This window comes from Numida meleagris, chromosome 6 (assembly GCF_002078875.1).
Source record: "Numida meleagris isolate 19003 breed g44 Domestic line chromosome 6, NumMel1.0, whole genome shotgun sequence".
Taxonomy (NCBI): Eukaryota; Metazoa; Chordata; class Aves; order Galliformes; family Numididae; genus Numida; species Numida meleagris.
The window spans coordinates 46,380,210-46,393,107 of NC_034414.1; the positions used below are offsets into that span (position 1 = coordinate 46,380,210).

Genomic DNA, 12,898 nt, shown 5'->3' on the forward strand with positions numbered 1-12,898 from the left:
TGGCTCCATGAGGCTGAGGTGGGGGCTAGGGAGCCTTAATGTTGGGTGAACACGTGAGAAAGTCAAGTTATTCAAGCAACGTGAGTGGGTTTTAATAAAAAGTTCAAAAAGGGGCCAGTCATGAGGAGAACCACGCGGTGCGGCCCAGAGACACCATCCTGCCCCTTCCCTTCCCTCAGGTAGTGCTGCAGGAGTGGCCGTGTCCTTGGGCTTAGGCAGGGTACCAGCTGGAGGGCTGGGCAATCTCTGGGCTGGGGGTGGTTGGCTTCTAAATGTCTGCCAAGGCAAATGTTTGGGATCCACAGACTTTCTTCAAAGAGAACGACAGAGTTCAGGGCTGGGCAGATGCTTGCTGCCAACCAGCAGCAGCAGCTCTGTCCTTGGAGGTGACACAGAGCACTGCTCTGCAGGCAGTGTTTACATGAGGGCCCTTGCTGAACTCGCTTGTTGCTTAGCAAAATTTAATACTGCTGGGTGAGACATCTCTCTCTCCCGCACTAAACAGAACATGATCCTGGTTAAAAATCCCACTAGGTTTTGAGTAATCAACATTTTGCCATCAGGATCAGTCCAAAAGGAAGCACTAGGAATAAATAAATCCTTAAGCACAGCAACAGTCTGAATCCCAGTGACATCTAGATGTGCTATGCAGTCATCATATAAATAGCCTACTTCCCATTAGTCTTAGAAACCAAAGCTGAACCAACCAAACCTTGATAGGATAAGGGGAAATGGCTTTAAACTACAAGAGGGGAGATGTAGGTTAGAAGTTAGGAAGAAATTCTTCACTCAGAGGATGGTGATGTGCTGGCACAGGCTGCCCAGAGAAGCTGTGGGTGCCCCATTCCTGGAGACATTCAAGGCTGGGTTGGATGGGGGCTCTGAGCAGCCTGAGCTGGTGGGAAGCAGCCAGCCCACGGCACAGGGTGGGAACTGGATGATCTTTAAGGTCCCCTCCAACCTAAGCCATTCTATGATTCTACACCAGCCATGTTCACGAGGAGAACTGGTTTAAGAAAGTCCAAAGTAACTACAAACAATGACACTGAGGAAGCTTCCCACACTGAGCTGCTCCCCTTGCTGCCCTACCCACTCATAAAGAGAAGGCAAAGTAAAATTTGTTATAAGGCATTTATTTTCATTATGTGTTGGAAAGGGACAGTTCTGTCTTCAAAACAAGTACAGAGAGAATGCCACAATACCTACTGCATATTGCTTTACTGTTGAAACCAAAACATTGTCCATCGCAGGTGCTTGGCAACAGAAAAAAAACACAATATATTACCATTGAAACCATTGCTGTTAGATGACAGCACCCATCTCCATTGTCAGATCTGATCAGTCATGCAACTGAAGTAAGATGCCAAATAGCAAATACTTCTATTTTTTACAGTAAACCATGATTTTTTAAGGTTTTTTAAAATCATTCTAGACAAATTTAAGTACAAAATGGGAATTACGTTTCAGAAATCATAGAGAAGAGGGCTGAAGCAAATCACAAGACGCACTTGGCAACACTGCACAGCCGGATCTGAACACAGATACTGATGAACTTGTGAAACCTGACACAGATGAGGAATGGACCCCAGGCCTCAGCCATGCTTAAGTGGGGAGCACAGCTGGCAAGTGAAGGAGAATATCCAACATGATCCATATGTGAAGGGCCACTTGTCTCAGAACTGTTGGGATCCCAAGGAACTACTGTTACTGGATTTAAAGAATGACTGCATTTTAGTATGTGGTTCTGACAAAGGTATACACAAGCCATGTCACATACTGATGAGAAATAAATAATAAAAGATACATCTAATACAGCTTTTATTTATTCATTTATTTTACAGCACTGACTTTACAAGAGGATAAACAACTCATTCTTAGGGGTTGCTAACATCTGAAACAAAGAAGTCACTATTTTATACTCAACATATACTCAACCTTTTAATAACTTTATATAAGTATATATGACTTTTCACACAAAAAATGTTAAAATAATTTATATCTGAAAACTACTGTGTAAAGAATGAAGGAGGAAATAAAAAGTGGGTTTCTTTAAAAAGGATGGAAGAGGAAGACCTGAATTTCACAAACTCCATTCACTGTTCCAGCTATTTCTAGAGTTTCAAGAGACTTCCAAGCCATCAATCAGAGCTTCATAACACTCAGGAGCCCTCTGAAAACTCCAGGCACATTGGACAAGGCCACTGTCTACTGAACTTATGGCCCATGGGCAACTGCTGGCATCAGCCCCAGTGGATTCGGGGTGAGAAAGGAGGAGAAAAAACATCTCCCCAGATTGCTATAAAAAATAATGGAGCAAACTCCTGGCCCATTGGTATCACAGTGTCCCCTGGTCGGGACTTTATCCCCAATCCCCACCTACCTCTTCTCACCCCTCTTCTTCATCACAGAGTACATTTTCTTACAGTGACTTTTTTCTTCCACAGGGAAACTGCACCGCCAGCAGGGATGGACCAGACCCCAACAGTCCCCTGTACACACAGCAAAAACACCTTGGAGCCTTTGCTTGCTACGGATGCTGTTGTACTTGTGTTGCTGAGGAATGATCACTCTAACACCTTCATCTGCACCCCGATCCTCTCAAACTTCAAAAGACTTTAGCAAATAGTGTGGCCATGTAAACATGACAGAATCCACAGAGGACGTGGAACCCACGCTGTCAAAAGCTCAACTTTCAATGGCTCGGGTCCACACAGAGTGAATAGGGAAAGGAAAGGTAGTGAAGATGTGGAAAGTACTTTTCTGGAGGTTACATTCCTCTGAAATAGGTATTAAAGCAGTATTACAAATAAAATCAGCAATGCGTGTGTCAAACATGAAAGCGAGAGGAGATTATATTAAAGGAAATATTTTAATCTACACAAAGCATTTTCACATCCTGCTATTAAGAAACACACAGTTGAAACACCATAAAGTAATTGTATACTGAATACAAAAATCAATACATCTCTGACCAGAAGGAGGGAGGAAATGAAAATTAGCGGAGTAATGCAAGTGAACTCCTGCAGTGTGCACATGGGGAGACTGCTACAAACTCAAAATAGACTCTGTCTGCTAACAAACCAAAACCTATGATTTTCTGCACCGCACTGGAAGGTAAGGCTGCAAATGAGTGTGGAAAAGCCTGACCCATGGTCACTGCTGCCACACCAAGACTTTGGGAAACCCACATTAGCTTGAGAGCTGCTAAGCCTGGAATTTCTTTTTGTTGGATGGAAACATGAGTTTCCGTTTTATTTTGTTTTGCTCTTTTTTTTGGTCAGTCAATTCAAGCACCTCTGGTCACCTGCATACTGTTGCCCTTGGGCTGTGCCCTGCCGCTCTGATCCGTGCACTGCTCCATGCAATCGCTCCCTGACCAGGCACAGCCCACAGCTGGCTGGGGAACATCAGCCCTCAGCTTGGGCAATCCTCCTTACTTCCCTCCTCTCCTGGGGCCCCGGGGTGAGGCTCTTGGTTTGTATCTGTCTATGAGGACGGCAAATGAAGCCGATGGTTCTCACCTGACAAAGCTGTTGTGGACTCCTCTGTACAAACACTGACACGTTCCAAATGGGGATCTCAAAGCAAATTTCTCATTCCAATAGTGTGAATAGGTCTGGAAGAGCCAGACACGTGGTTACCAAAGGCAGCACAGTCGCAGGCTAAGTGTGTCAGTGCCGGCACGCGTGGTCATGCTGCACTTCTGCACTGGGTTTTCCATGGGACCCAAATGTCTCGATACAGTCACAGCGAACCCAACGTAATATGGCAATGTCAGATAGAGGGAGAGGATGATGGTGATGGTTTTGCATGACAGGCTAATAATACCATTCAAGTTCTCTTCAACAGGGGATGATCTTCATCTACTGAAGTCAACTACATAATTGCAGTGGAAATTACAGTCAAATCTCCTCCCTCATGCTGACAGAAAACCTGGAGACATTCCAGCCACGCTAACGGTGCTCTTGTGGGCTGGTAACAGTGAAGCAGAACAGAAGCAGATCTGTAAGAAGCTAACTGGTGACCACATCATTTTAACTTAACTGCTCCAGTCAACACAGCAGCAATAGCTATGCCTCTGAAAACACAGCAGAACCTTTTCTAGCCCACAGTAACAGAATTCAAACAGATGTCATGGAAAATCTCCCTCAGATTGTCTGCAATTTTAAGAGCAAGGGTATTACGGTACGGTCTAATATTACTACATTTCCTTACTTAAAAAAAAAAATGGAAAAGACTACGGAACATGAACTAAATTACTGTGAAGCTTATCAGAAATCAAAGCTATCCTAAACTTATCAAATGAGGCAGCAATTCAGAAAAGCACTTTAGCACAGGCTCAATAACATACATGTGCTCGAATGTTTTGCAGTAATGTAGCTGTATGTCTGGACACTTGGTAATTTACGGTTTTGGCTTTTAAAAGCTGGTCTCCTGATTTGCCCATGTGACTGGGCAACATTCTAATATACGAGCCACAACAATAATTTCTGCAAGGAAATATAGCAGTACAGCAATTGCATGGTAATTTATGAGAAAACTCTATTGTAATGCCACATCACAGCAGGTACTTGCATATCTGCACCTGGTAAATTAAAATGATACAGATACATTTGATAAATAAGAAATAAATTACAGACTATGGGAAAAATGTCACTGATCACACCTATGACCTAAACTTCTCTAGTTACAGCCAAGGTCTGGAGTAATATTTAAATATAGCATTTCTGTAAGCCTTCAGAGAATTACAAAATAAACTTTTAACAATCATTTGTAAACAAGTTTAAAATGCACAATTATATTTCAGTAGTTTATTTTGGAGAAACAAAGCAGTGCAAAATAGGCCAACCAAAATTCAGAAGGCAGCCAGGAAAATAAAATTCTCATTTGATGTTCTAACTAGGAAACAGCATACAGACATTTCAATTGGATCTGACACTCAGATTCATGTAAACATACTTAGGTTGAAAGGTCTTGTGTTACTAACCCAGTTTTAACATCATTGCTTCTTCCCCACCACCAAATTAAAAACAAAACAAATCAAAACAAAACAACCCCAAGCCATAATAAAGGGAGCAAAAAGGCAAGTCTACAAACACTCCACCACCTGGTTGCAAGAAAGTACCATACAAAAATAAGCACTGGCAAATTCCTTCCTGAGGGTATCTTTTGTTACACATGTAACATAAAAACACTTTTTATTTTCAACAAACAAAAACAAACTCCGAACTGTAGATGTCCATTTTATTTCAGTCACGGCTTTATGAAAGGTTTGGTCTATCATGAATACTCGTATAAACCCACACGTATGTACATCTGACTCACTCACACCACTACGACCCAGACCTGCAAGCTGCACTCAATGTGGGGTTCAGCAGCCTCAAAGCATACAGGGATTGTGAAGAGAGCCCAGCTCGGGGTTGGTCTGCAACAGAATAGGAAGTTGGTTGTATTTATGTGCACCCTGGAATTCCACAGATAACACATTCACGAGGTCCTCCCCTCTCGTGTATAGTCTGTCCTCAGAAATGCAATCCCAGCCACAGAAATTTCCCTACGATGGCACTTGGGGAACAAACCCAATCTCTCCCAGAGAAAAACGAGCTTGCATAAAATAACTGCTACACAATGCTCTTCAGAATGCCTTCCCCTCCAGGACCGGTACCATCAGGTTAGGATGGTGACACTTTCTACACAGTTTACTGCTCTCTCTGTGGTCTGCCCACGCTTTAAACTCTAGATCATTTCCTTCTGAGTGGTATTGCATTTCCTTCTGATCTAATACAGGATACTAACAAACTGGTATTAAATGCTGCAGTGATGGGTGCTTTACAAATACCCACTACAGAAAGTAGTACCGTACCTGCAAGCTAGGACATTTTCTTACCACCACCCCTCTTAAATGTATTTTAGGGCTTATATGGGAAAGAGAAGACCCAGTCCACTGAAATAGTGTCCACGTTCTCAGCACTGATAGAGTTGGGTACTTCCAGTTTAGTGTTCGGAATTGGCAAAAGCTGCAGGAATGCTCAACAGCAGAAGATGCTGCCATGCTAGAAGATGCAATAGCAGGTGAACGCTGTAGGTTTACTGCACATCTCAAGAGACAGAATGTGGCTGTGCTATCGCCTACAAATAGTATGAAGCACCACCGTAAATTACCACACAGCCCCATCTGACAGCCTCACCTGGCAGCCTGGAGCACAGTACACTAGATAGAACTGCCTCAAACTACTGTCACACAAAGGTACTCATTCTGCTTATAAGAAAAAAAAAAGTGCAGCACTGTGGATCTGCAGAAGGCAGCAACTGTGTTACACTCAGACCAGGTGTATTGCTGTAAAGAGAACGCGTGGCTCTGGGTGGCAGCCTTTTGGCAGAGCTGTCCCAGAATCCTCACAAGTGTAATGTAGGGAGAATTAAACTCTTTGCTTAGAGATGAGCTGCTCTTCTAGAAGATGATGGAAAGAATGTTATTTCATCAACTAAATCACTCAACTTAAATACCTGCACTCCTTTTTCAGCCTCCAGTCTGCTTAGATCAGACACACGTCACTGCTGGTAAGCGTAGCCAGAAGCTGCTGGTGACTAAAGCAAGGAGGCCTGGGGTAAAGCTGTGAAGCAGGAACTGGGGCGGCTGCTAGGTACTGAGCCCTTAACAACCGGCATGCTCGGTCCCATCAAAGTGCTGTGGCTCACAGCAAGCTCCCTGTCAACACCCTGACAACGCTGCAAGAGATTTGGTTTAGCGATACTGAAGTTGTCTGAGCTTTCTTTTGCAATGGCCTACCTGGCAAAAGGAACGGGAGTATTTTAGGCAAAAATCTCTAGCACTGTTACATTCATACATTCCATTTCAACATTATTATCTCCTTGATACCATGAGGTCCGATTTTAAAATGCTGGTCACCAGTGATTACAAAGAACAATAGAAACAAAAGAGCAACCCTCCCACAATGAAAGGTCTAGTGTTAAATCCCACGCGTGTGTGTGTAAACTCACTATAGATTTGCAATTGGAATCTGATGAAATGCATCTGAATCACTTTCTCACCCTCCTCTTTTCAGACCACTTCATCAGCAAATCAGGTTAAATCAAATGGAAGGTGTTTTTTTAATTGTTATTCTGCTTTTTTTTTTTGTATTGTGTTTTTTCTTTTTTTTNTTTTTTTTTTTTTTTTTTTTTTTTTTTTTTTTTTTTTTGCAATTGTACTATTACAGCCTGATCTGGTTCTGGGACCACAATTTGTATCCCTGCGGCTTTTCCTCAGTCCATGGCATTGGCAAGTTACTGGGAGGAAGCTTTTGTGGCCAACGTGGCGACGCAGTGCTGCTGGAAGCTGGGGGACACTGCTGAGTTGCAGCCTAGTCTCTGGTGTTGCAGTTTTACTGAGCTGTTGGTCTCGCTTTCCACGATCCAGGAGTCTTTTCCCATGACGCTGAGACAGCCCGTGCTCGCACAGCATATCCGCTCGTCCATGATCCCGCCGGTCTGCTCAGCCAGGAGCTTGCTGCAGTTTAGCTGGGTCACCTCAGGTGCCTGACCCTGCAGGACAGTGGCTATGTGGTTCAGGAGATCTGTGAAAAACTCAGAAACGCCCTCGTAACCTGGAAAGGGGAAAAACAAAGAAGAGGAAGAAAGTGCAACTGAGTAGTTTCTTTGAATGGTTCTTCTACCACTTTATTTCTTAGGCTCTCGTTGCCCTGCCAGTGATAATAAAAAGGCTTCTTTCAGTGATGACACTGTGACTGAAAGCACAAGCAGGCTAGCATAAAAGGGAATAGAGACCCTTGCTGCCAAAATACTTTTGTCCAGATAGTTCAATAAGAGGTACTAGATCACTTCTCAGATTTTCTGTTTGCTTTTCCTCCCACGTACATACGTATATATATAATTTTAGGTATATCCTATCATTCGTTTCCAAGTCCAGCTTTTCCCCTAGTTACAAACTCTGTGGTGTAGCACCAATTTTTTGCCCCCAGTTTCTAGGATTTACTACAGAAACTAGCTCTAAAGCACAGATTCCTTGAGGGTCCATACCCTCTACAATTTCCCAGCAACCTCTCAGATAGGGGAACCTCAGAAAAGAGCACAGCAGGCCCTGCCCCCTACAGAAAGGCAGGGTCTGACTGAAAGAAGCAACATGGTGCTTGTCTAATCTAACCTAACTTGGCACTTAAAATATGTTCCCTGCTATGAACAATGTCTGAAAAAACAGTTGAGGGACACTAAATATATTTCAGTGATACAACACTGGGTTAGAAACATCAGGATTTGGGGTCAGCACTGAAATCACCTTTCTGCATGGTTTTGTTGAGAGATTCTAGACAATTCATACTGCAGGGTTTAACAAGTGTCCTGGCTAAAACAGATGGTCAAATACCAGGAGATACTACATTTTCTGGGATGGCAGGTGTACAGAGCTCTTGGTTCATTTTAAACACTCTGGTATAGGCACAGTTTTATTATTACATTCATTTTAAAATTGAATCAGAAGACATGCAACACATCTATGCAATGTCTTGAAATGGACCTTACCTACTATTGCATTAGCTGAAATTGGTATTAATTTGATTTAGGATTTAGAGGTGACGTGACATTCAGTATACTTAATGGGCTAGGCTGATAGTTTTTGAATGTCTATAAGAGTATTCTGAAGGTGACCTAATATTAATGCAGGAGACTAAAGCAATAAATGGCAGTTTAAAAGTTCTACGTGAATAGCACATTCACACACATCAGCACAAGAGCAGAACTGCAGACCACAGAAAAATGTACATTTTAGAACACTTTTAGTGACGTGATCACAGGGCAGAAGGGCCATAAATAACTCAGTTTGAATCTCCCTTCTCCTGTGAAAGCCAAATTCCTTTGGCAATAAGAAACCAGCTTCCTGAAAAACACAAGGTAAGAGGACAATTTAACCTTGAGATAAATGTGGTGGTTTTGCGGTGTATTTATAACCCCCACATTAACTAATTAACTCTTACTTAGGCTGCCACATTGCTTAAGATTTTACTGCACTCACAATTCTCTTAGGTACTCTCAAACAGGTCTCATATCTCTACTGGCTTGTGTGACAACAGCTCCCAGTTTTCCTATCTCAAAGACCCTTACACAAATTCGCCAAACAAATGGGCCATTTAAAACCTTCCAGTGCCCAGTGACCCACACTATAACCCACCCATCAGCAGGGGAAAACCGAAGCTCTTGCAGTTGGCCATGGGAGCCAGAACAAGAACTCCACCTCTCTGACAGAGGTGCTTGTTACGCTTTCTTGCTTATGTAAAAGACATGAGATTAGCCTTCAAATCTACTCAGAGTGCTCCCGGCTCCCTGGGAATAAGCCATCTCCATAGAAACAGCTTTAATATTCAGAGAGGAGACCCACAGACCCTAGATGGTTTCATGTCTGCTTGCTGAAAACAAACCAGCCTTGTTTGAGGCCACATGGTAAACTCACAAAGAAGTTGCTTTAAATATTTAATGGGAACAAGACAGTCAGTTACTGAGTCCTGACATCAGCAGATGTTACAGTGTAAGGAAGTTATACATTTCAGGCAAACTTCCCTCTGCACCAGCCCAGTGCACACTGCATGGAAACGCCCAAATAATTCTGCTTGGTCACTGAGAAGAAAGTTAATACAGCAAAAATATATATATATAAAAATACAGGGAAGGGAGGAAGAGGACCAATATGTCTCAGCTCCTGATCCACAAGATGGGGATGGCTGCAAACTGTCTGTATTGGCTCACACTGTTGCCTGGCTGCTGCTGCACATCATTCAAAAAGACAACTGTGGGACATCACTGTGCTGCGAAAATAAGGCATCAAGAAGGGTAACTTAAATTATACCTTCCGAAATTACTGATAACAAAGTGAGGGCTCATGTTACACAGGGAATCAGCAGGAGGACCCAGGTTTTGCACACCTAAAACACAAGCTGTATGGATCATGCTGCTGCAAACACTACCCTAGCGTAACCCTCTGAAACCAGTATGGAAATACCCATCTGCATGAGGTCTGCATTTTGCTGTGATGAAAACAGTCTCTAGTGTTCTCTGTCAGAGCATGGATAGAAAGGAAGTCCACCCAGGAAATCCACCGAAAACAAGCACCCTCTCTACCTGAGCTCTGCAGAGCCACTAAGCGTCCAGGAGCACTTTTAAGCTAGTGTTATATGTTACACTCCTGATTTTTAGCAGACTTCCCTTAAGCTGGCACATACTCTGGTTTTCTGCATCTTCCCTTGGGCAAAGAGAACTGGCTAGCCCATAGCCTGCATTTGCGGCAGCGTGCCCACACACACAAACCGTGTGCCCAGACTCAGTGCCTTCCCTCCAGCTACCACACATGAGCACACAGAACAGCAGCTCACACATCCTGCTGACGGGCTGCTGCTTGGGCTTGCTGAGATCAGCTGCTGTGACGCAACAGCAGGCTGCATGGAGCCTCTTCTCTGTTACCTGAGGTCAGACAAACATAAAACCCATGTGCTATGTGACAGACCTACAGTTAAATATAGCCCAGATAGTTTCCTATGTAACAGGAGACACAAAAGAGCTTTTAGACATTTAACACCTTTCCAAAGTGTCACTAATGCTAAATGAAGCAGATAACAAAAAACATCCCCCTCCAGGTACATCTGCTCTGAATTCTAATATTAAATTAATCTCAATATGATATCCACAGAGTGGCAAGTTCAAATGAGCTTCAAGTTGGGTAGACATGAAAGAGAACAGACAAGGAAGCCAAGCCTCTGGGCAAGTGGACAAGGCTTTGGTCAGTCCTGGCCCCATGCTGCAGCTTGAGCTCCAGGAAAGAGGCTGCAAATACTCCTGAAAGGGCACCTCTTCCTCTCCCTCCCCACTAAGTAGCAGTACTTCAGGTCCCCAAAGTGTCTAGTTTGGCTTCCATTTGGCTCTACTGCAGTCCTTCCAGGACAGGATGACTTGAAGAAGAGAAGTGAGGGAAAGCTCCTTCCAGGGATTGCGTGACTTGATCCCACTGCTGATGCAGCCCACCAGGGCCTCCTTTGAGCAGGGCTGAATTTCAGCTTCTCATTAGCAAAGAGCCGGCTCCACTGACGATGTCAGTCCCTGCAGCTGCTCATCTTTGAATCAAACTGGCCCATGGACAGAAAAGCATCTGCCTGGGCTGAATGTGCTTTTGAGCAACAGAGGTACATCTCTGTGTTGAGATGTAAATTTTTGTCTGTTGAATTTTACTCCATTACTTCTCCTCTGATCTCAGCAGCCTTAAGAGCAGCTCATCTCTCTCAGTTCTGCTGTCTTTTACAGATTTGAATATTGCTTTTTGTACCTCCGGCCTTCTCTCTTTCACACGTCTGGTCCCTGCTGTTGTCCTCTAGACTTTCTCCAATTAGTTTTCAACACCCTATGCCACAGTGATAAAGCCAGTAGCTATCTTCACTACCGACATGGTCACTACCCAAAAAAAAATCCTGTGTGTGATACAACGTAGAACTGTGCACAAGAAGCTTTCCTGTGCTCTCAAGTATCTTGAAAGGAATATGAAGTTGTTGTCTATTCAAAGACCAATTACTGTGCAGATTAAAATGGAGGACTTGCACTGAATATCAAAAACTATTGCCTTAGGATAGGCATACAGCAGAACACAAAGCTGCAGGCAGTTCTGCAAGCTTATGCCACCACAAGGAGACATTATGCCTCTTTAAGTCGCTAAATTTGCCACTAGCTGTCCCCCAGTCCAGACTTTTCAGTGATTCAAGAAATGAAGTAGTCCAGTCTGTGCAAAAGACCAAATGTGAAACAATACTTGCAAATAAAAAATCACCTAAAACAACAGAATGCAAAAATAGTGCAAAATGCAGGATTGCAAGGAGATGTCCTGCACCACTTATTTCAATACCCAGTGTCTGAAATATAAACCTTTTCATAAAACTGATTTGGCTCCACCTGACATACAATTTAGGTTGTTTCACTGCTCTTGGCAGAAGACTGTTTTTATGGGTTTGCAGATTGCATCAACACCATATGGTAGAACCAAGCAGCAAAGTGACCTGTGAATAGCAGGCCTGGAGGTTTGAGAGGAAGCCAGTCACAGACAGGCAAGGTGCAACAGGGCAGCACTGGGACTGAGGACTTGGATTGAAAGATTAAGAAGATTGGTGATTTAGGGCAAGACTTCTAAATGTAAAGATCATACTGAAAATTCAATGACACACTAAACAAACTATGTAGCAGCCTGCCTATGTCTCTGAAAACAAACAAGGCTATTCAGGTGATGATACATGATTTTCAAAGAGAAAAATCCCATGTAGAACATCATCAGAGATGATATAATCTTTTTCTGTGTTAAGCTACTGAATCTAGCGCAGGTGACAGAGCATTACTGTCTCCTGTTATACACACTTCTAACTCCTAACAATTTCAGTGGTCAAGGAGTTTGTTTAGCTGCTTCCAAGGCATATGGTGCACTAAAAAGTGGACAAATTTTCACATATGCATTCTATTGTTTTATTCCAGGATCCACTTATGATAACCCGCAAGGATATTTAAAACTTTATAGCAACTCCTCCGCACGTGCAATTTTATTATCTTCCTTAGATTCCTGCTGTTGTTGCTTTTGTGCACAAAACATCTTTCCACGGGGGAATCAATTTGCACAGGAAGAGATTTTCAAGGGAACAGTTTGCTACTTCCGCCCCCTCAACACTTTTAATGGTACAGAGTCTGGAGAAAAATATTCTTAGAGGCTCTCTTAAAATAGAATTTATTATTTCTCTCTTCATTTTCAGAATGAGAGACAGACCTAGGAAGTTCAAGTCCCAGCACACAGCCCTATGCTTCAGTTCCTGAGCAATGGTATGAAAGCCACATTGCAGCTGGCCACTAAACTTTGACTGCATCTCTG

General features: G+C 43.1%; 1 protein-coding gene across 2 annotated transcripts in view; it reads right to left on the reverse strand.

Annotated features, from left to right (window-relative positions):
* The window catches only part of ITPK1 (inositol-tetrakisphosphate 1-kinase), a 139,592-nt gene continuing 127,811 nt past the window's right edge, over nucleotides 1,118-12,898 (reverse strand). For both annotated transcript variants that reach the window (XM_021403833.1, XM_021403834.1), the window contains exon 11: nucleotides 1,118-7,607. In XM_021403833.1, coding sequence (XP_021259508.1) covers nucleotides 7,288-7,607 — 320 coding nt within the window. In that variant the 3' untranslated portion in view covers nucleotides 1,118-7,287. The remainder of the gene's footprint in view (nucleotides 7,608-12,898) is intronic.